This window comes from Mizuhopecten yessoensis, unplaced genomic scaffold (genome assembly GCF_002113885.1).
Source record: "Mizuhopecten yessoensis strain PY_sf001 unplaced genomic scaffold, ASM211388v2 scaffold10069, whole genome shotgun sequence".
Lineage (NCBI taxonomy): Eukaryota > Metazoa > Mollusca > Bivalvia > Pectinida > Pectinidae > Mizuhopecten > Mizuhopecten yessoensis.
In genome coordinates this window covers 174,115-196,139 of record NW_018408363.1, presented here as the reverse complement: position 1 = coordinate 196,139, position 22,025 = coordinate 174,115, and the positions used below count along the sequence as shown (strand labels likewise).

At 39.0% G+C, this 22,025-nt stretch overlaps 1 protein-coding gene across 1 annotated transcript in view; it reads right to left on the bottom strand.

Moving 5' to 3' along the window:
• LOC110459459 (receptor-type tyrosine-protein phosphatase kappa-like) overlaps nt 1-18,748 on the bottom strand; it is a 45,901-nt gene extending 27,153 nt beyond the window's left edge. Inside the window, exons 1-6 of the mRNA XM_021511723.1 lie at nt 18,650-18,748; nt 10,104-10,244; nt 4,424-4,711; nt 1,748-1,888; nt 1,114-1,248; nt 711-848 (exon numbers count right to left, since the gene is read on the bottom strand). Coding sequence (XP_021367398.1) covers nt 711-848; nt 1,114-1,248; nt 1,748-1,888; nt 4,424-4,711; nt 10,104-10,244; nt 18,650-18,731 — 925 coding nt within the window. The 5' untranslated portion in view covers nt 18,732-18,748. The remainder of the gene's footprint in view (nt 1-710; nt 849-1,113; nt 1,249-1,747; nt 1,889-4,423; nt 4,712-10,103; nt 10,245-18,649) is intronic.
• Nucleotides 18,749-22,025: the final 3,277 nt, after the last annotated feature.

The window sequence follows — 22,025 nt, the reverse complement described above, 5'->3', positions numbered from 1 at the left end:
AAGCTAAACAAATTCAAACTGGTTTAGCAAATATAACAATTCTAAAAACTTGAAATAATTTAACCAATGTTTATTAAGGCATTCAACTAGTATTATTGCAGAGATCACCTAATAATAATACATATTAATAGATATAACATTATAATATGTTACCCAGGATATAGCCAGACAAATGATTTTTAAAGAAAACATGATATTAACTGTAAAATGACATTAAGTGACATGATCCTAAGTCGAAAGTTATGTACTGGCAAAAAAGTTTAAAACAATAAACACTTAAAAAAGGTTTACCTGATGGTTATCAAAACATACACCTCTAGGTGTCCATCTCAATTTACCTGTCTACTTACCAGTCTGACAGAACATCCCTAGGTATCCCTGTCTACTTACCAGTCTGAGAGAACATCCCTAGGTATTCCTGTCTACTTACCTGTCTGAGAGAACATCCCTAGGTAATCCTGTCTACTTACCAGTCTGACAGAACATCCCTAGGTAATCCTGTCTACTTACCTGTCTGACAGAACATCCCTTGGTATCCCTGTCTACTTACCTGTCTGACAGAACATCTCTTGGTATCTCAGTCTACTTACCAGTCTGACAGAACATCCCTTGGTATCCCTGTCTACTTACCTGTCTGACAGAACATCCCTAGGTAATCCTGTCTACTTACCAGTCTGACAGAACATCCCTAGGTATCCCTGTCTACTTACCTGTCTGACAGAACATCCCTAGGTATCCCTCTGAACAACCGTTTGGACACTGGCCTGAGAATCTGTCACATAACATACCGTCCAGACAGCTACCACAAGTACTCAGACAGTTTTTACCATAGGTACCAGGACTACACTCTGTAGCAATGAAAAATGTAAAATCACAATGTATAATTATAAGTTCATAGTTCAAATTTTAACATTTGAAAGAGAGCCTTGAATCTTTAAAGCATGGATATTTATACCAACATTTACCTAAGATTTGGAGTGTTTAAATCATTATTACCATTACACACACTGAAACTTATGAGAAGGAGAGAAAGAATGTTTCAGTCCAAATTCTTTTTAAACATAAATCTCTGATTTTTTTGGTTTAAAAATCAATAGATTATTTATTACTCACCTTGTTTACATGTGTCACCATGGTAACCAGCCTCACACCCCTCGAGACACCTTCCAGATTCAAAGTCACACAAGCCCTTGTTACAATAGCCACAGTCCTCCCTACACATGACACCATACTTGTCAGACGGACACTCTGTGGAAATGCAGACACATATATTTGACAGTCGACTGATCTGATGAGACACATGAACATCCTCAGTTGTCTGGGGAATATTGCAGCCTCCCTATATGTACCAAGTTTGATGATAATATAAACTTTATTTACTTAACAACAATTATGAAACAATTTTTTTATAAATTATATTAATCACTCTTGTTGGCACAGATGTTAGTGCGCAGGGTAGTTTTATTGTGGGAGGAAACCAAAGTACCCGGAGAAAACCTGTGGTTGGGCAGGTGACCCCATACGTTTTCATGTCCAATCAGGAAATCGAACCCTGGTCGCCTTGGTGAAAGGCACGTGTGCTATCCATTGCACCACTCGACCACCAAGTATGATGACCCTACATGATATAGCATATCTGAAATGTTCCAGAAACTGTTTGGACATATTCATGCCTACATGCAGGAGATGTTCTATACCAATTCTATATCCCCAGATTTTTTTTATAAGCAGGGGTATAAAAACTCACTTGTTTGACATCCTGGCTCCCCCATCCAGCCCGGATGACAGCCACTGTTACACTTCCCGGTTTTCTTGTTACAGTCGGCCTTGACATCCGCACAGTGGCATTCATACAAACAGCTAGGACCATACCTCCCCACCTCACAATCTGGACACAGAAATATCGACAATTTATAAGAGAAAGCAGCTGGACAAAAACAAATAGACCAACATACAGAATTATATTACTTATAATACTTTCTAACAGTAACATAATTAATATGGGCTTATCGTAAATATGACCCTAAGGCCAAATAAAATAATATGTGTGTTTCCGGTTCCCCGACCTACCTGGAAAAATGTGCCCCACCTGAAATGTTTTTTTCGCCGATTTTTCGTCTGACGTAAATTTTCCGGAATGTGTCCGATTTGTTTTTGGTTTTGACTTGGTACGCCGTCAATAAAGCACTTGACACACATCTATTGTGCGTGTCAAACGTCTTCGTGATTCGACCTTGAAGGCAACATGGCGGCCATCGGAACAGAAAGTTCCATTTTGGCCATCAAATTAGCGAAATATGATCACATTGCGGAAACGAAGCACCTTGCGTCGTTTCCAAACAAGACCCCGCTTTTGGATGTTTATGGGACATACAACCCAACAGACCTAAAAGGTTATACAACTGCCATAAAGTGTTCCGCAAACACTGAATTGTTTGATGTTGATGGAAATTTAAACGTCGGTGATATCACCAAGGGTTTTGGTATGCGAGTACTGCTTTTTTCATGCTCAAAACAGAATGTTTCTGTCCTTGATTTAATTGCGGAATCCTCAGAAAAAGCTGTCGACGCCATTCAATTATTGATGGCGAAAGGAAGAACCTAATTTTGAATTTGGAAACATTCTTTAAAATGCTGCAAATAAATGATAATATTAAAAGTAATGGTGCTTTATATACTTATGCATGTTTGTACTTTAGAATAAAAATACATCCTCTGAAATGCTGAAAATAGACACACCTGGTACATGATCAATTGACATTGAATCGGTTGTATAACATTTGAAAAAGAAATAAAATGTTTTGATAAAATAAAATGTTTTGCCTACCTACCTACCTGGATTCAAATTTCGAGGGAATAGGAAACACACATATTTTTTTATTTGGCCTAATTCTAAACCTTTTGGGGGGATGGGGAGTTGGCCCCACCATTTGTACACTTTTGAATCCCAGCCTCCCATGAATGCTTCCAACCAAATATGATTGATATCCAGCGCATAGATCTACAGAAGAAGTCATTTGTAGCAATTTATCCAAATGGCCCCTTTTTCGCCCCACCCCTCAGCCCCATGGCGGCTCAGCCCAACCATTTGTACAATTGTGAATCCCAGCTACCTAGGAATGCTTCCAGTCAAATATGGTGGATATCCATCTCTAGGTTCCAAAGAAGAAGTCGTTTAAAGCAAAATGGCCAAATAACTCTTTTTGGCCCCGGCATACGTACCTCAGCTCCCTTAGGGGTCAGCCCAAGCATATGTATAATTTTGAATCCCCGCCACTCATTAATGCTTCTGACTAAATATGATTGATATCCAGTGCATAGTTCTACAGAAGTCATTATAGTAATTGAGCCAAATTGCCCCCTTTAGGCCCCACCCCTCAGCCCCCTTGGGGGTCAGCCCCACCATTTGTACAATTTTGAACCCAGCTACCTAGGGATGCTTCCAGTAAAATATGGGTGATGTCCATCTTTAAGTTGTAGAGAAGAAGTCACTTTAAGCAATATAGCCAAATTGACCCCTATTGGCCCCATCCCTCAGCCCCATCATTTGTACAATTTTTAATCCCCACCACCTAGGGATGTTTCCAGTCAAATATGGTTGATGTCCATCATTAAGTTGTAGAGAAGAAGTTGCTTAAAGCAAAATAGCCAAATAACCCTTTTTCGCCCCGGCCCTCAGCCCCACCATTTGTACAATTTTGAATCCCAGCCTCCCATGAATGCTTCTGACAAAATATGATCGATATCCATTGCACAGTTCTACAGGAGAAGTCATTTATAGCAATATAGCCAAATTGACCCCTTTTGGCCCCACCCCTCAGCACCCTGGGGGGTCAGCCCTACCATTTGTACAATTTTGAATCCCCAACACCTAGGGATGCTTCCAGTCAAATTTAGTTAAATTCCAATCAGTGGTTAAGAAGAAGTCATTTGAAGAAACTGTTGATGTACAGACGACGGATGCCACAGGTGAGCTAATAATAATAAGATTTACTTTGTAAACTATAAGACACCAGTGTCCTACTTCTGTATTCAAAAGGCAGTACATCACTTTCATTGAACAGATCCTTACCTTAATGAAGAATTTTATATCAAAAGTCTAAAATTTGAAAAAGAAAATCAGGCCACATTTATTCATTATTTCGGAAATTGATGTGTCCACCGGATGGTTGGATCATTATTCAACCTATACTACAGTAGTATATCTACATTAAATTGGATTTTACCAGGTTCTACTTAATAAATGCAGTACATATGGCGTGCCAATTTATGCTGAGTACGAATACAAAAGGATACTGAAGTCACATTTGTCTGCTGGATAACCAAACTACATTGTAGTGAAGGGAATGTAAAACCACTCAATCAATCAATCAATCAATCAATCAATGAAGTCAAATTTGGTTGGTATTGCACATGTTCTTACCTTTATTTGTTATATCACATGAACCAAGCTGGAGTCTTTCCATGTCGTACAAACACCATGGACCATTTGGTACACCTGCGATGGTTTTCAGTTTCGACTCGCCAATAGGATATCGACAATAGGGACCTGGCAATACCTTATCAGGGAAGTTTTTGCCATTAATTCCAAGAAAACCCATGACCACAGAGTTATTCCAGTCCTGACATGTATGCATAGTGCCGTCTTTAAAGACAGCATCCCTGGTTCCCGTGTAATTGGCTCCGTGTGGGTCGTACTTGTAGTCATTCTCTGTAATTAATAACATCAGCCTATAATGTGCACATTGACATATCAAGGTGTTTTTTTATACTCTCAATTCTTTTTCAATTAACAGTAGGCCAAATTGGCCTTTAGCATTCATATGTTATAACCAACGGCTTCAAAAGTAGGTCAAGGTCAAATTTACTCAAATAAAGTTAACAACAAGCTACATGTAGCTAACATTATCAATTTAACTTTTTCAAAACATGTGTATCTGTCACATTACATAATGCAAATAACGATCAGAGTAGTTGTCCTGACAGCCATTATCATACAAACCTAATAGACAGCTAGCACTGTAGTAGTTGTCCTGACAACCATTATCATTCAATCCTAACAGACAGCTATCACTGTAGTAGTTGTCCTGACAGCCATTATCATACAAACCTAACAGACTAACGATCAGAGTAGTTGTCCTGACAGCCATTATCATACAAACCTAATAGACAGCTATGACTGTAGTAGTTGTCCTGACAACCATCATCATACAAACCTAACAGACAGCTGGCATCGTAGTAGTTGTCCTGACAACCATTATCATACAAACCTAACAGACAGCTAGCACTGTAGTAGTTGTCAGGACAACCATTAACATACAAACCTAACAGACAGCAAGCACTGTCCTGACAGCCATTATCATACAAACCTAATAGACAGCTATCACTGTAGTAGTTGTCCTGACAACCATTATTATACAAACATAACAGACAGCTGGCGCTGTAGTTGTCCTGACAACCATTATCATACAGACCTTACAGACACCAAGCACTGTAGTAGTTGTCCTGATAACCATTATTATACAAACCTATTCACAGACAGCTAGCAATGCAGTAGTTGTCCTGACAGCCATCATCATACAAACCTAACACAAAGCAAGCACTGCAGTAGTCCTGACAACCATCATCATTCAATCCTAACAGACAGCTAGCACTGTAGTAGTTGTCCTGACAGCCATTATTATACAAACCTAACACAAAGCAAGCACTGTAGTAGTCCTGACAACCATCATCATTCAATCCTAACAGACAGCTAGCACTGTAGTAGTTGTCCTGACAGCCATTATCATACAAACCTAACAGACAGCAAGCACTGTAGTAGTTGTCCTGACAACCATTATTATACAAACCTATTCACAGACAGCTAGCAATGTAGTAGTTGTCCTGACAGCCATCATCATACAAACCTAACACAAAGCAAGCACTGTAGTAGTCCTGACAACCATCATCATTCAATCCTAACAGACAGCTAGCAATGTAGTAGTTGTCCTGACAGCCATTATTATACAAACCTAACACAAAGCAAACACTGTAGTAGTCCTGACAACCATCATCATTCAATCCTAACAGACAGCTGGCACCATAGTAGTTGTCCTGACAACCAATATCATTCAATCCTAACAGACAGCTAGCACTGTAGTAGTTGTCCTGACAGCCATTATCATACAAACCTAACAGACAGCTGACACCCTAGTAGTTGTCCTGACAGCCATTATCATACAAACCTAACAGACACCAAGCACTGTAGTTGTCCTGACAACCATCATCATACAAACCTAACAGACACCAAGCACTGTAGTTGTCCTGACAACCATCATCATTCAAACCTTACAGACACCAAGTACTGTAGTTGTTGTCCTGACAACCATTATTATACAAACCTATTCACAGACAGCTGGCACCATAGCAGTTGTCCTGACAGCCATTATCATCCAAACCTAATAGACAGCTGACACCCTAGTAGTTGTCCTGACAGCCATTATTATACAAACCTATTCACAGACAGCTGGCACCGTAGTAGATGTCCTGACAACCATCATCATACCAACCTAACAGCCAGCTGGCACCGTAGTAGTCGTCCTGACAGCCATCATCATACAAACCTAACAGACAGCTGGCACCGTAGTAGTTGTCCTGACAACCATCATCATACCAACCTAACAGACAGCTGGCACCGTAGTAGTCGTCCTGACAGCCATCATCATACAAACCTAACAGACAGCAAGCACCGTAGTTGTCCTGACAGCCATTATTATACAAACCTATTCACAGACAGCAAGCACCGTAGTAGTTGTCCTGACAGCCATTATCATACAAACGTAACAGACAGCTAGCACTGTAGTAGTTGTCCTGACAACCATCATCATGCAAACCTAACAGACAGCTAGCACCGTAGTAGTTGTCCTGACAGCCATTAGTATACAAACCTATTCACAGACAGCTGGCACCATAGCAGTTGTCCTGACAGCCATTATTATACAAACCTAACAGACCTGACAGCCATTATCATACAAACCTAACAGACAGCAAGCCCCGTAGTTGTCCTGACAGCCATTATCATACAAACGTAACAGACAGCTAGCACTGTAGTAGTTGCCCTGACAACCATTAGTATACAAACATAACAGACAGCAAACACTGTAGTTGTCCTGACAACCATTATCATACAAACCTAACAGACAGCTAGCACTGTAGTAGTTGTCTTGACAACCATCATCATACAAACCTAACAGACAGCTAGCACTGAATACGTAGTAGTTGTCAGGACAACCATTAACATACAAACCTAACAGACAGCTAGCACTGTAGTAGTTGTCCTGACAACCATTAGTATACAAACATAACAGACAGCAAACACTGTAGTTGTCCTGACAACCATTATCATACAGACCTTACAGACACCAAGCACTGTAGAAGTTGTCCTGACAACCATTATCATACAAACATAACAGACAGCTGGCACTGTAGTTGTCCTGACAACCATTATCATACGGACCTTACAGACACCAAGCACTGTAGTAGTCCTGACAACCATTAACATACAGACCTTACAGACACCAAGCACTGTAGTAGTTGTCCTGACAACCTGACAACCATCATCATACAAACCTAACAGACAGCTGGCACTGTAGTAGTTGGCCTGACAGCCATTATCATACAAACCTAACAGACAGCTAGCAATGTAGTAGTTGTCCTGACAGCCATCATCATACAAACCTAACAGACAGCAAGCACTGTAGTAGTTGTCCTGAAAACCATTATCATACTAACATAACAGACAGCTGGCACTGTAGTAGTTGTCCTCACAACCATTATAATACAAACCTAACAGACAGCAAGCACTGTAGTAGATGTCCTGACAACCATTATTATACCAACCTAACAGACAGCTGGCGCCGCAGTAGTTGTCTTCACAACCATCAGGACACTCCCCTGTTATTTTGTCACACACAGCATTATCTTTACATCGACATGTGAACCTGCACTTCCATCCAAACCGGCCATCCTCACAGTCATCCGCTGAAACACAAATAACCACTGTAGTTGTCCTGACAACCATTATCATACAGACCTTACAGACACCAAGCACTGTAGAAGTTGTCCTGACACCCATTATCATACAAACATAACAGACAGCTGGCGCTGTAGTTGTCCTGACAACCATTATCATACGGACCTTACAGACACCAAGCACTGTAGTAGTCCTGACAACCATTAACATACAGACCTTACAGACACCAAGCACTGTAGTAGTTGTCCTGACAACCTGACAACCATCATCATACAAACCTAACAGACAGCTGGCACCGTAGTAGTTGTCCTGACAACCATCATCATGCAAACCTAACAGACAGCTAGCACTGTGGTAGTTGTCCTGACAACCATTATCATACACACCTAACAGACAGCTAGCACTGTAGTAGTTGTCCTGACAACCTTTATCATCCACACCTAACAGACAGCAAGCACTGTAGTAGTTGTCCTGACAACCATTTTCATACAAACCTAACAGACAGCTGGCACTGTAGTTGTCCTGACAACCATTATCATACGGACCTTACAGACACCAAGCACTGTAGTAGTCCTGACAACCATTATCATACATACCTTACAGACACCAAGCACTGTAGTAGTCCTGACAACCATTAACATACAGACCTTACAGACACCAAGCACTGTAGTAGTTGTCCTGACAACCATTAGTATACAAACATAACAGACAGCAAACACTGTAGTTGTCCTGACAACCATTATCATACGGACCTTACAGACACCAAGCACTGTAGTAGTTGTCCTGACAACCATTAGTATACAAACATAACAGACAGCAAACACTGTAGTTGTCCTGACAACCATTATCATACGGACCTTACAGACACCAAGCACTGTAGTAGTCCTGACAACCATTAACATACAGACCTTACAGACACCAAGCACTGTAGAAGATGTCCTGACAACCATTATCATACAAACATAACAGACAGCTGGCGCTGTAGTTGTCCTGACAACCATTATCATACGGACCTTACAGACACCAAGCACTGTAGTAGTCCTGACAACCATTATCATACAGACCTTACCGACACCAAGCACTGTAGTAGTTGTCCTGACAACCTGACAACCATCATCATACAAACCTAACAGACAGCTGGCACCGTAGTAGTTTTCCTGACAATCATCATACAAATATATACACAGACAGCTATCACTGGAGTAGTTGTCCTTACACTAGCAATGTAGTAGTTGTCCTGACAGCCATCATCATACAAACCTAACAGACAGCAAGCACTGTAGTAGATGTCCTGACAACCATTATTATACCAACCTAACAGACAGCAAGCACTGTAGTAGTTGTCCTGACAGCCATTATCACACAAGCCTAACAGACAGCAAGCCCTGTAGTAGTTGTCCTGACAACCATTATCATACAACCCTAACAGCCAGCTATCACAGTAGTAGTTGTCCTGACAACCATCATCATGCAAACCTAACAGACAGCTAGCACTGTGGTAGTTGTCCTGACAGCCATTATCATACACACCTAACAGACAGCTAGCACTGTAGTAGTTGCCCTGACAACCATTTTCATACAAACCTAACAGACAGCTGGCACTGTAGTAGTTGTCCTGTCAGCCATTATCATACAAACCTAACAGACAGCAAGCACTGTAGTAGATGTCCTGACAACCATTATTATACCAACCTAACAGACAGCAAGCACTGTAGTAGATGTCCTGACAACCATTATTATACCAACCTAACAGAAAGCTGGCACTGTAGTAGTTGTCCTGACAACCATTGTCCCTGACAACCATTATCATACAAACATTACAGACAGCTGGCACTGTAGTTGTCCTGACAACCATTATCATACACACCTAACAGACAGCTAGCACTGTAGTAGTTGTCCTCACAACCATTATTATACGAACCTAACAGACAGCTAGTAGTAGTTGTCCTGACAGCCATTATCATACAAACCTAAGAGACAGCTGGCACTGTAGTAGTCCTGACAACGTAGTAGTCCTGACAACCATTATTATACAAACCTAACAGACAGCTAGCACTGTAGTAGTTGTCCTGACAACCATTATAATACAAACCTAACAGACAGCTGGCGCCGTAGTAGTTGTCTTCACAACCATCAGGACACTCCCCTGTTATTTTGTCACACACAGCATTATCTTTACATCGACATGTGAACCTGCACTTCCATCCAAACCGGCCATCCTCACAGTCATCCGCTGAAACACAAATAACCAGTAATAATCATTATGTTTCATCTTCTGGGTCCTGTATATTACATAAACTTATAGTAATTTTACAACAATTATGAAACAAGTTATTTAAATCTGTTAATCAGTCTGGTTGGTCGCATGTTAATGTGCTGGGGTTGTTGATGTGGAAAGAAACTGGAGCACCCGGAGAAAACCAATGTCTTTTATACTGGTACATGTACAGCAATGCAGGTATACATTCTGTATTCAAGCAAAACCTGTATGCACCTTTTGTATTTTAACTTATTCATCCCTGAATTGTTTTAATGGACTATTCCATCTTTTGAATTGGAAAAAATCAAATGTGTTTTCAGAGGTGAATGAGCTACATGAATGAAAATAACTTGTTATGAAGTCTAAACAAGAGGCCCATAGGGCCTGTATCACTCACCGGTTTCTTTTGTTACATGAAACTGACATATAGGTTACTTAAGATCAAATTTGGTAACAAGAACACAAGATATTTATTTTAACATATACTCTTAAACGGTTCTGAAGATATTGTTGTTTGAAACTTGAAATTTTAATTTTAAAGCTTTAAACCCACATTGACCTTTGACTCCCAACTTGCACTTAAATTTGACCTTTGACCTCATTACTGTAATAAACAAAAGACCAATTCACCCCAGTATCATGATTCTAGACCAAATGGTTCTTAGGATATTGTTGTTTGAAGTTTTTAATGTATTTTACCCCAGTGACCTTGGCTGTATATGTAGGTCTAGGTCTTTTTAATGAGGAAACTTTATAGCACTCCAACCCAGGTACCTACTGGCCAAATATCATGAATCTAGGTCCTCCATTTCTTCAGAAGCAGTACATCTTTCAAAAGAAAAAGTTGACGAACGGAAGACGGACGACGCAGTACGTATACGGCATATAAAAACAGATTAAGTCAAAGTATCACAACCTAACAAGTCTATCACACAGGTAAAGTCAAAGTCACACAACCTAACAAGTCTATAACACAGATAAAGTCAAAGTCACACAACCTAACAAGTCTATCACACAGGTAAAGTCAAAGTCTCACAACCCAACAAGTCTATACCACAGGTAAAGTCAAAATCTCACAGCCCAACAAGTCTATAACACAGGTAAAGTCAAAGTATCACAGCCTAACAAGTCTATATCACACAGGTAAAGTCAAAGACTCACAACCTAACAAGTCTATATCACACAGGTAAAGTCAAAGTCTCACAACCCAACAAGTCTATACCACAGGTAAAGTCAAAGTCTCACAACCCAACAAGTCTATACCACAGGTAAAGTCAAAGTCTCACAACTCAACAAGTCTATACCACAGGTAAAGTCAAAGTCTCACAACCCAACAAGTCTATAACACAGGTAAAGTCAAAGTCACACAACCTAACAAGTCTATAACACAGTTATATAATTAAGATATGATGATAATGATTTAAAGAGGCATTCCAACAACACAGAAACTGATTTAACCAGAATTAAAGTCATCAGGATGTATAGAATTAGTTATTTGCATGTCACTTTTCCTGTTTTCTGCCTCAAACTAGACCAAAAAAATAACATGTTTTTTCCTATTACAAACCTGAAAAATTTTGGGAAGGTAGTTAGCTATATATAGGTAATAATTTTTATTTTGTATGCTTCATTTACCAGGTAGAAGAGTTATCTCAATTTCATAGTGCTTCCTTGAAAATTGCCGAAGAGTGCACAATTAATCATACTATTAGGGAAGGGAGGGCATCATGAAGCAAACAACATTTTGTATTTTGCACTAGATTCTCAATCACACAAATACGCATATAACTGTACAGATCTATAACATGGAACCTCTGGACTATAATTATTAATTATGAAACATTTTATCATCAATTAAAAATAATAACACAAATATGCAGTTGCCTGGAGTTGATATTTTTCTTATTAAAAAGGATTTTAGTATTTCTGGTAATATGTGTTTCAAAATTAACAGACTCAAGTCATGTGACTATATAGATAAATTATGATAGGTGTAACAAAACACAATGGAAGCATTCCCGGGATGACTGGGAACCACATGAAATATATATATATATATATACAAGTGTGATGACATATCTGACACTGGTGTACTGTACACCTTGTATCTCTGATGTGGTATAGAGTCACATTATAGTATGCATACATGTAGGTGCCGTCAGTTTCATGTACATTCCCTCACTGAAAGAAATTCCTTCACTTGGGATTTTCCACAGGAAAGAATGTTTGAATGGAACATAAAACTTATGTATATTTAAGTCCATTCATGATCATCAGTAATTTTATCAAATATGAGGTGGCACTATAAATGATACCGTTGGAAGCACAGTCCCACTACAAACCATCCTCAATATCTAGGGGTTACGCTCACTTACCGTCTCTGCACCCCTGGAATATGTCATTGCAAAACTGAAGGCTCAGTGTGTGCCAACTTGTTGATGAGACATGTACAAGAAAACTAGTTTGATCCTTTGATATACATCAAAAGAATCTTGTGGTGGCATAATGTTAAAATTGACTGACTTTGAAGTCGGTGTGGTCCCTTTGTAATCTTCTAAGGACAGGTATCAACCTAGCCATTGGTCAGGTTTTGTTACCTGAGACCAACCAAAGAGCTGTCTTTGTGGCTTCAATTTTGCTTTGACATATTCTAGTGGTGCAGAGAGAGTAAGTGAGCATAACTCCTGGATATCGAGGATGTCTACAAACAGAACACATTTACAATACATATACATCTCCAGCATGTACACGCGCAGGCACACACACATAGGGAAATGTTAGCCAGGTGTGAATCGCGCAGTTAGATGAGAAGTTTATAAGACTCATTTATCATAAAATAAAATAAAATATAATGTATAATTTCTGGACTACAAGTATGAATAAGAATCTCTGCAGCACTGCTTGTTTTACAAACCAGACAAGCATTAAGAAGTTACAAGACAAACTTCTTTATGGATTTTTCAAGGGCTTTGGATCCGGAATGAACCAAGAAATTGGTAAATTAATAACATTTACAGTTATGGTAAAAATATATTGATTGTGTTGCATCTTCGGCTAATTCAAAATTTACATGTCATCTCTTCAAATCAGCTTATTTATATGTCATCCTTTCTATCACAGGTAATCTATATAATTTCATAATAAACCAGCTGATTCAAAATACATATCGCTACGTATACTTTGATCATCAGTCTAATTCACACCTAACTCCTTAACTAGATATGTAAATTCACATGTCACTCCTTCCATTATAAGCTTATAAATTTACACATCACTCAATCTCACTGACTCTTCATGATCAGATCACTTAATTTACACACTAAAAAGGAATTAAAATTTGAAATTAGGATTTAAGGCATATTCACTTTTTACTCCTTAAATCAGCTAAACTACATGTAATTCCTTCTATCAGTAAATTTACAGGTCACTATTTTAATCAGCTTTCCATTTACACATCAATCATTCTACCAGCTAGCAAACATACACTGTATAGACTGTTCTTTGACTCCCTAAATGAAGAATTCTGGGTTCACTAAACAGAATTTACACTAAAATGTCTAACAACATCATAAAGGCACTAGAGTGTGCAATTTCATTTTTGTGAATTTGCTCGCAGGCAAATTTTGAAAATTTTTAATAGCTTGACATATATATTTATTTTCATAGTAAAAATTTAAAACATCTAGAGCGCCGACATAAAATGTACAAGCGCAGACCGCCAGGCTAATGGAGTTGTACATACATGTCGACATAGACTGATAGCTATAGGTATATAGAAATGATATACCATAGTCAGATGCAAAAAACATGTTTCCACATTTTTTATATTCACAAGGTAAATTTTTAAAGTGGCATAGCATGTTATGGTTATCAAGGTCTAGGCTAATACAGGGAAGAAAATGGTGTGCTAAATTGGAAAATGGCAGGTGAGAATCAAATTAAAATGAATCTTCTAGATCTTAACTAAGAGGTTTTGTGTGTGCATGTCAGGAAGGAATGAACATCTGTGGATTATAACATTGTATTTCATATGCTTTGTTAACCAATTCTGACAGGCCAAATGGAGGGAGTGAGACGAGGGACTAGCTATCCTATTACACACGTACTTTATGTGAACTCGCAATCCTATACACTAACACGAAAATTGCTAAATTACAGCTAACAAGTTCACCCAGAACAGACATATATAATACCGGCATACATTTAAATTGTTACATGAGTCACCGACAACTTCTGTTCAGAGGAAACACACTAACTGAAATATGTGTCAGCTTTTCATCTAACAGCTGGCCATCATAAACTCTATATAATTATATGATATTACCAAAGTTAGCCTGCATGAACATTTTCATGTGATCGAGCCCATCTTTTTGCCATTTAAGTGTTAATCTGATTATTTCATATCAGATTTTTTATGTGATGTATTTTTTATTTATGATCCTTTGATTGATTTTCCGACCTAATGTTATAAAGTACCATGGGAATTGAACAATGTAAAAGCATGAAAAAAAGCCATTAAATCTACCCAAATCATTTAAATTTCTTTTGTGATGTGAATAAAAGATACAACATTTTAGAATTGTGTTTTAATGGTTAAAGCAACAAGTTCAAATGATGATTGGTGGAAAAATGGCTACAAAATGACAAAACATTCCATCAGTAAATTGGATTGAAGTTGTGTGATGGCATATCTAGCCATTCATGTTACTTGAATGATTATAACATAGCTTGTGATCATTGTTCCACATGGACGGGTTGTACATGTAGTACATGAATGTCGTCATCATGTACAGAATTTTAGTGTTAAATGAAAAACTGTAAATTACTCTCTAAAAACAGACGAAACCAGACAACAGGAAAGACGTGGGTCAACGAAACCACAAAAATGTAAAAAAATGAGGGTTAAATATATTTATTTTAAAAATCTCCATTGATTCAGACGTTCCTGTATACAGTCCATGTACATGTACATACCATGCATATATATACAATGTGCATGTGTGACAACAGACTGCTGTGATCACATTTATTTTAATATATAGTTCTCATACAATGTACATGTATAATTACCAGATACTTTTTCGCTGTACATGTGTTTTGTCAGTGATTTTTCAGCTTGAAAGAACGTTATCTGATAATTTACTCAAATTGATACCCAATAAAGCACGTAAATTTTGAGTAAACAACATGCATATATAATTTACAAGATCTTCAGTAAGTAGATCAATAATATTTAAGATTTTATACATGAGAATTGATATAGATCATCATAAACAATTCCTTTCAACATGCCTAGGGGCCTGTCCCATGCGACTTTCGGAAAATTAACACAAAATAAAGTGATTTTTGCATTGAATTTGGGAAAAGAAAGCAGAATTTTTCTATATCAGTTTATCTTATGGAAAGGGGCCTGTATAAGACCCCTAACTAACCCTAACAAAATCCTATACAGCTTGGGAGCAAACATGCATGTATATGTAGAGTGTAAATAAAACACTTCAACCTAGTTCTGGGTATATATTTACGGAGTACAGTATATACATGTACATGTACATAGAAAATATAGCAAGTTAACATTATGTACCTTTCCCCTGATTTACTACATGTATGTGTACATGTACATGCATATATATATATGTACCTCTATAATACATTTTGTTTTAAATTCCATACAACTGGCTATGAGAGTATTTTGCAGTATTATACTTCATCATTTACAGGTCTGTAGTGTCATTATGATCAGATATGTATTGATTGACACACACAATTATATATGATCAACAGGACAGACTGACTCCAATGAGTCTCTGTACATGGTGTTATAACGAATAATCAATGTGGCTCATCCATCAACTGGATACTTTACTCTAGTTTCACAGTAACTCTCATTATTGACAGTAAAATGGGAAAATAAGAGAATAACAACTGGTAATTGAGTGGCTCAAGTTCGGCTCTGTCACTTGAACAAATCTGAACTAACACAAATCTAAACAACCTTATCTCTATCAGTGATTTGTTTGCTCAGTTTTACAGCCGAATACAGGTGGTTTCCCATTGCTAAAAGGTGCCTTATTTTCCCAAAATGACCCAAAACCGAGGAATATATTCCCAATTCCAGTACAAATGATGCTATATTTCCCAAAGTTATAAAGGAATGGGCTGTTGTATCTCTTTTTGTTTTACCTTATCAGCTGAATTACCAGTATGTTTAGAAATTAACCAATTTTAACATCAGTAATAATACAGTATAACATTTCTTTGAGAATAACAAAGACTATCATTATATGAAGATTACGTTTGAGTTATGAGGGGATTCAATTTATATGAGTTTTACTTCTTGTATATTTTTGATTATTTCACCATGTGCTCTGAATTCTAACAATATGACTGTGTCTAATTAAGATCAATGCAAGAATTCAGTGTGCTTTACAGGTAAATATATAAATCCATTAGAAATGTAGTCAGTTTTATGTATCAACCTAAAGCATTTTTTTTTTAAACCTGTTTTTAATTTTCTACTTCCTATAATGATATATTTGTTTTAGACCTTTTCCCAATACTATATTAGCAGACAAATAACTTGGCACATCAGTTTAAATGTAGGAAAATTATGCATTAATCAATTACTCTTGACTTTAATTTGGTCATTTCATTGTGATCATGACCAAAAACAGATAGTGTTCATGTGTGCTATAATAACATGTGGATTATAATAAGATGCATGTATATCACAGTGACTTTTGCAAGACTTCTTCAGGTAGGTCCTGACCATCATTTTCACAATATGTCGATGAGTCAAATGCTCTCTTATGGAGTCCCGGCCCACATACACAGGAAAAGCACAAGTCTTTGACTCAAATATACAGTGTAAATGTGTCTCAAAAATTGCTTTTGTCAATTAACATTTAACATCCATTTTGTTAAGTTTCATGCGTTTCCACATCTCTTTTTGAATAATTCTGAAGTTATTTTGTATTGCTAGTATATAGCTTAATTAATTGAACTGAAGGAAACTTTTTTTTTCTGAATTTCATGATCATTTTGTTTCTTTTCCATTTTTATCTGGGTATTGGTTTGTAAGGTAGGGTAACAGGTTGTTTTACCCTAAATCCTGTTTGCCCTAGGTTGTTTCGCCTTAAAAATATTTTGTTAATTTATACGCTAATATAAACATTAATATTTAAATATATCAAGGACACTTAATTGATAACTTTCCATATTGTTGTTAGATATATTTCATGTAGAAAAAACTGTGTGAGTGCGGAGTCAGCTTTTCACAGCTGCCGTTTGTCACACTCGCTTAAAAACAAGACAAACACATTTCTTTTTACAAAATTTATCGTAATTTAATGGAAGACAAAGAAAGACTTAATTTGTGACTTAAACTACTAAAATTGAAAGAAAATACCAAACAATGTTTCGCCATATTTTTGTGTTTTAGGGCGAAACAACCAAGCACGAATCAACCTAGCTAGGGCGAATGGGATTTTGGGCGAAACAACCTGGAACCGTAAGGTATTATCACAAGTTTATCTTTCTCCAGAAGTATGGTTTTCTGATGCAGCTTGGTAATGTAAAGGAGAATGGCACCGGCATAGCATTTTTTTCAGATAAACTCTGTGAAATCATTGAAAACTGTAAACGGGTAATAATTATGGTCATCTACATATACACTATACCTTCAAATGTATAGATCGGATCATGACTCAAAAATGATTTTGACCCTTACCTTTTGAATTTCTCTGTCAATAATCGGAGAAGTGTTTGCTTGACTGTTATTGTGTCGTACATTTGATGATTATTTATAGTACAACATACTATATACATAGGCAGTATTTAGAACAGTACTGTTCATCTCTGTGACATCATTTTAAATGAACTGTGTCACCCCTCGGCCAGCCCATACTTTACAAATAAAAAGGTTTAAGCACAGGAGTCTGACTTTCAGTATAACTCAAAAAATCTGCATATACAAAAATACCCCTTGTATCATAAAAAACATGAAGACAACAAATAAAATGATTTTTCTTCATTAAGCGACTCTATTCCATTGAATGTTAGGCAGTAAGACGAGCGACTAAGATATGGAACTTATTTTGGCAGCGCTGTTGGCACACCTGCTTGTCGTTTGTATTATCACAAATAAACACAACATGGTTTTCCCGACAGTAGACTACAAAAGTATACAGTAGTAACATTAACAGGAAAAAAACCGTTCTCGTTCCAAGTATCGCAATGAGTCAGTCGTAAACATTACAGTCTACCTGAGTTAAAATCTAAGTTTAAACCTTAATCTACACCATCATGAAAATATGTAAGATATACATTTATGCAACTATGTAAATACCATTCAATGAAAGTACATAAAGTGAGTTTACCTGAGCAGAAAGCACACAAAATCCCAAATATTATCAACAGTGGCACAGTTTTCTCGATGTCTTCCGCCATTTTTCGTGCCATTCGCCACCTTGTGGACACCTGCGAACCAAACAGGGGAGATAATTACGAGACAGCTGGGCGCCACGACTCCCAACTATGCAATATCACGTACAGGTGTTTGGAATAATCCCGTTGCAACACTTTGGGGAAAACCTAGGACGACCGCATTATTTATCTCAACATTTTTTTGACTGCGTAATATATATTCGATCCGATGAAATCGGACAATATGTGTAGATTTTGAATTAAAATATGGAACTGCACACTATCTAGGCCTATGTGCCCACGGCAGATCTTCTATAACTACTCCGTGTATTATGTAACGTTACAAAATTACAAGTTAAGTACTAATACACATAGTCAGAATGAAGTTAGCCCGGATCGTTCACAATGACCAGAGAATTAAGGTATGCATGTCGAAGCATTTGTGTAGTATTATTAGACATTTTAGGGTTTAACAATAATGCAGTTAAATTAGTGCCACGCAAATGGAAAGTAATGTAGACGATGCCCTCTTTTAGATATCCAAACATGTATTTAACTATTGTGTTTAATTCTCAGGCCCTTTGCAATACTTCTGTAGAATGGCAAAATGGATGTTAGTTAATATAAACCGCTAAAAGTCTAATGATACTCTCCTCATACCAGGAAAGGCCTGATATATGAATTAAAATATTTCAAAACAAACGTGTCTTAATTCTCGGGTCCCCGTTGACATTACCAAAATCCAAAAATGAGAGAGAGAGTTTATTAAGTCAGGGAGATATAAAACAAAATACGATGAGCTGGGCGATCAGACACAAGCTGATTTGCAGACACATGTTGATGTGGAGTAATGATGGTGAGCGCCCGGGGCAGTCAGGCACATGTTGATGTGGAGTAAGGATGATGAGCGCCCGGGGCAGTCAGGCACATGTTGATGTGGAGTAAGGATGATGAGCGCCCGGGGCAGTCAGGCACATGTTGATGTGGAGTAAGGATGATGAGCGCCCGGGGCAGTCAGACACATGTTGATGTGGAGTAAGGATGATGAGCGCCCGGGGCAATCAGACACATGTTGATGTGGAGTATGGATGATGAGCGCCCGGGGCAATCAGACACATGTTGATGTGGAGTAAGGATGATGAGCGCCCGGGGCAGTCAGACACATGTTGATGTGCATGGATGTTGATGTGGATTTGGGAAGATGAGGTGGGCGGTCATACGCATTTTGTTGAGGATTAAAGGAGGAGCAGAGAAGTCAGACACATATGTTGATGTGGATTTAGGATGATGAGCTTGGACGTCAGACACATGTTGATGCGGACTAAGGATTGTGAGCGAGGCAATCAGACACATGTTGATGTTGATTTAGGATTGTGAGCGAAGCAATCAGACACATGTTGATGTGGATTTAGGATTATGAGCTCGGAGGTCAGACACGGGTTGATGTGGATTTAGGATGTTGAGTGGGGCGGTCAGACACAAGTAAATGTGGATTTGGGATGATGAGCTGGGCGGTCAGTCACGTGTTGATGTGGGTTTAGGATTGTGAGCTCGGAGGTCAGACACGGGTTGATGTGGATTTAGGATGTTGTGAGGGGCGGTCAGACACAAGTAAATGTGGATTTGGGATGATGAGCGGGTCGGTAAGACACATGGTGAGGTGGGTTTAGGATGGTGAGCTGGGCGGTCAGACACGAGTTGATGTCGATTTGGGATGATGAGTGGGGAGTTCAGACACGTGTTGATGTGGGTTTGGGATGATGAGCTGGGCGGTCAGTCACGTGTTGATGTGGATTTGGGATGATGAGTGGGGAGGTCAGACACGTGTTGATGTGGGTTAAGGATGGTGAGCTCGGAGGCCAGACACGTGTTGATGTGGGTTTAGGATTATGAGCTCGGAGGTCAGACACGTGTTGATGTGGGTTTGGGATGATGAGCTGGGCTGTCAGACACGTGTTGATGTGGATTTAGGATGGTGAGCTGGGCGGTCAGACACGTGTTGATGTGAATTTTGGATGATGAGTGGGGAGGTCAGACACGTGTTGATGTGGATTTAGGATGTTGAGTGGGGCGGTCAGACACAAGTAAATGTGGATTTGGGATGATGAGTGGGGCGCTCAGACACAAGTAGATGTGGATTTGGGATGATAAGTGGGGCGCTCAGACACAAGTAGATGTGGATTTGGGATGATGAGTGGGGCGGTCAGACACATGTTGATGTGGATTTGGGATGATGAGTGGGGCGGTCAGACACATGTTGATGTTGAGTTGGGATGTTGAGCGTGTCGGTCAGACACATGTTGATGTGGATTTGGGATGATGAGTGGGGCGGTCAGACACATGTTGATGTGGATTTGGGATGATGAGCGGGTCGGTAAGACACATGGTGAGGTGGGTTTAGGATGGTGAGCTGGGCGGTCAAACACGTGTTGATGTGGCTTTAGGATGGTGAGCTGGGAGGTCAGACACGCGTTGATGTGGATTTGGGATGATGAGCTGGGCGGTCAGTCACGTGTTGATGTGGATTTGGGATGATGAGCTTGGCGGTCAGACACGTGTTGATGTGAGTTTAGGATGGTGAGCTCGGAGGTCAGTCACATGTTGGTGGGGATTTGGTATGATGAGTGGGGATAGACACAAGTAGATGTGGATTTGGAATGATGAGCGGGGCGGTCAGGCACACGTAGATGTGGATTTGGGATGATGAGTGGGGCGCTCAGACACAAGTAGACGTGGATTTAGGATGATGAGTGGGGCGGTCAGACACATGTTGATGTGGATTTGGGATGATGAGTGGGGCGGTCAGACACAAGTAGATGTGGATTTAGGATGATGAGTGGGGCGGTCAGACACATGTTGATGTGGATTTGGGATGATTAGCGGGGCGGTCAGGCACAAGTAGATGTAAGTTTGGGATGATTAGCGGGGCGGTCAGACACATATCGATGTGGATTTGGGATGATGAGCGGGTCGGTCAGACACATGGTGATGTGGATTTGGGATGATGAGTGGGGTGGTCAGGCACAAGTAGATGTTGATTTGGGATGATGAGTGGGGCGGTCAGGCACAAGTAGATGTGGGTTTGGGATGATTAGCGGGGCGGTCAGGCACATGTTGATTTAGGATGATGAGCGGGGCTGTTAGACACATATGTTGATGTGGATTAGGTATGATGAGCGCCCCGCCCCGGTCAGACACAAGTTGGTGTGGTTTTTGGGTGATGAGCGACCTAAAGTGACTTGTCGGGGCATCATATGAATGTAATTACTGAACAAATACAAATTTAGTCAGGTGATTAATGGACTAAACAGTTCATGTGTTTGAAATATG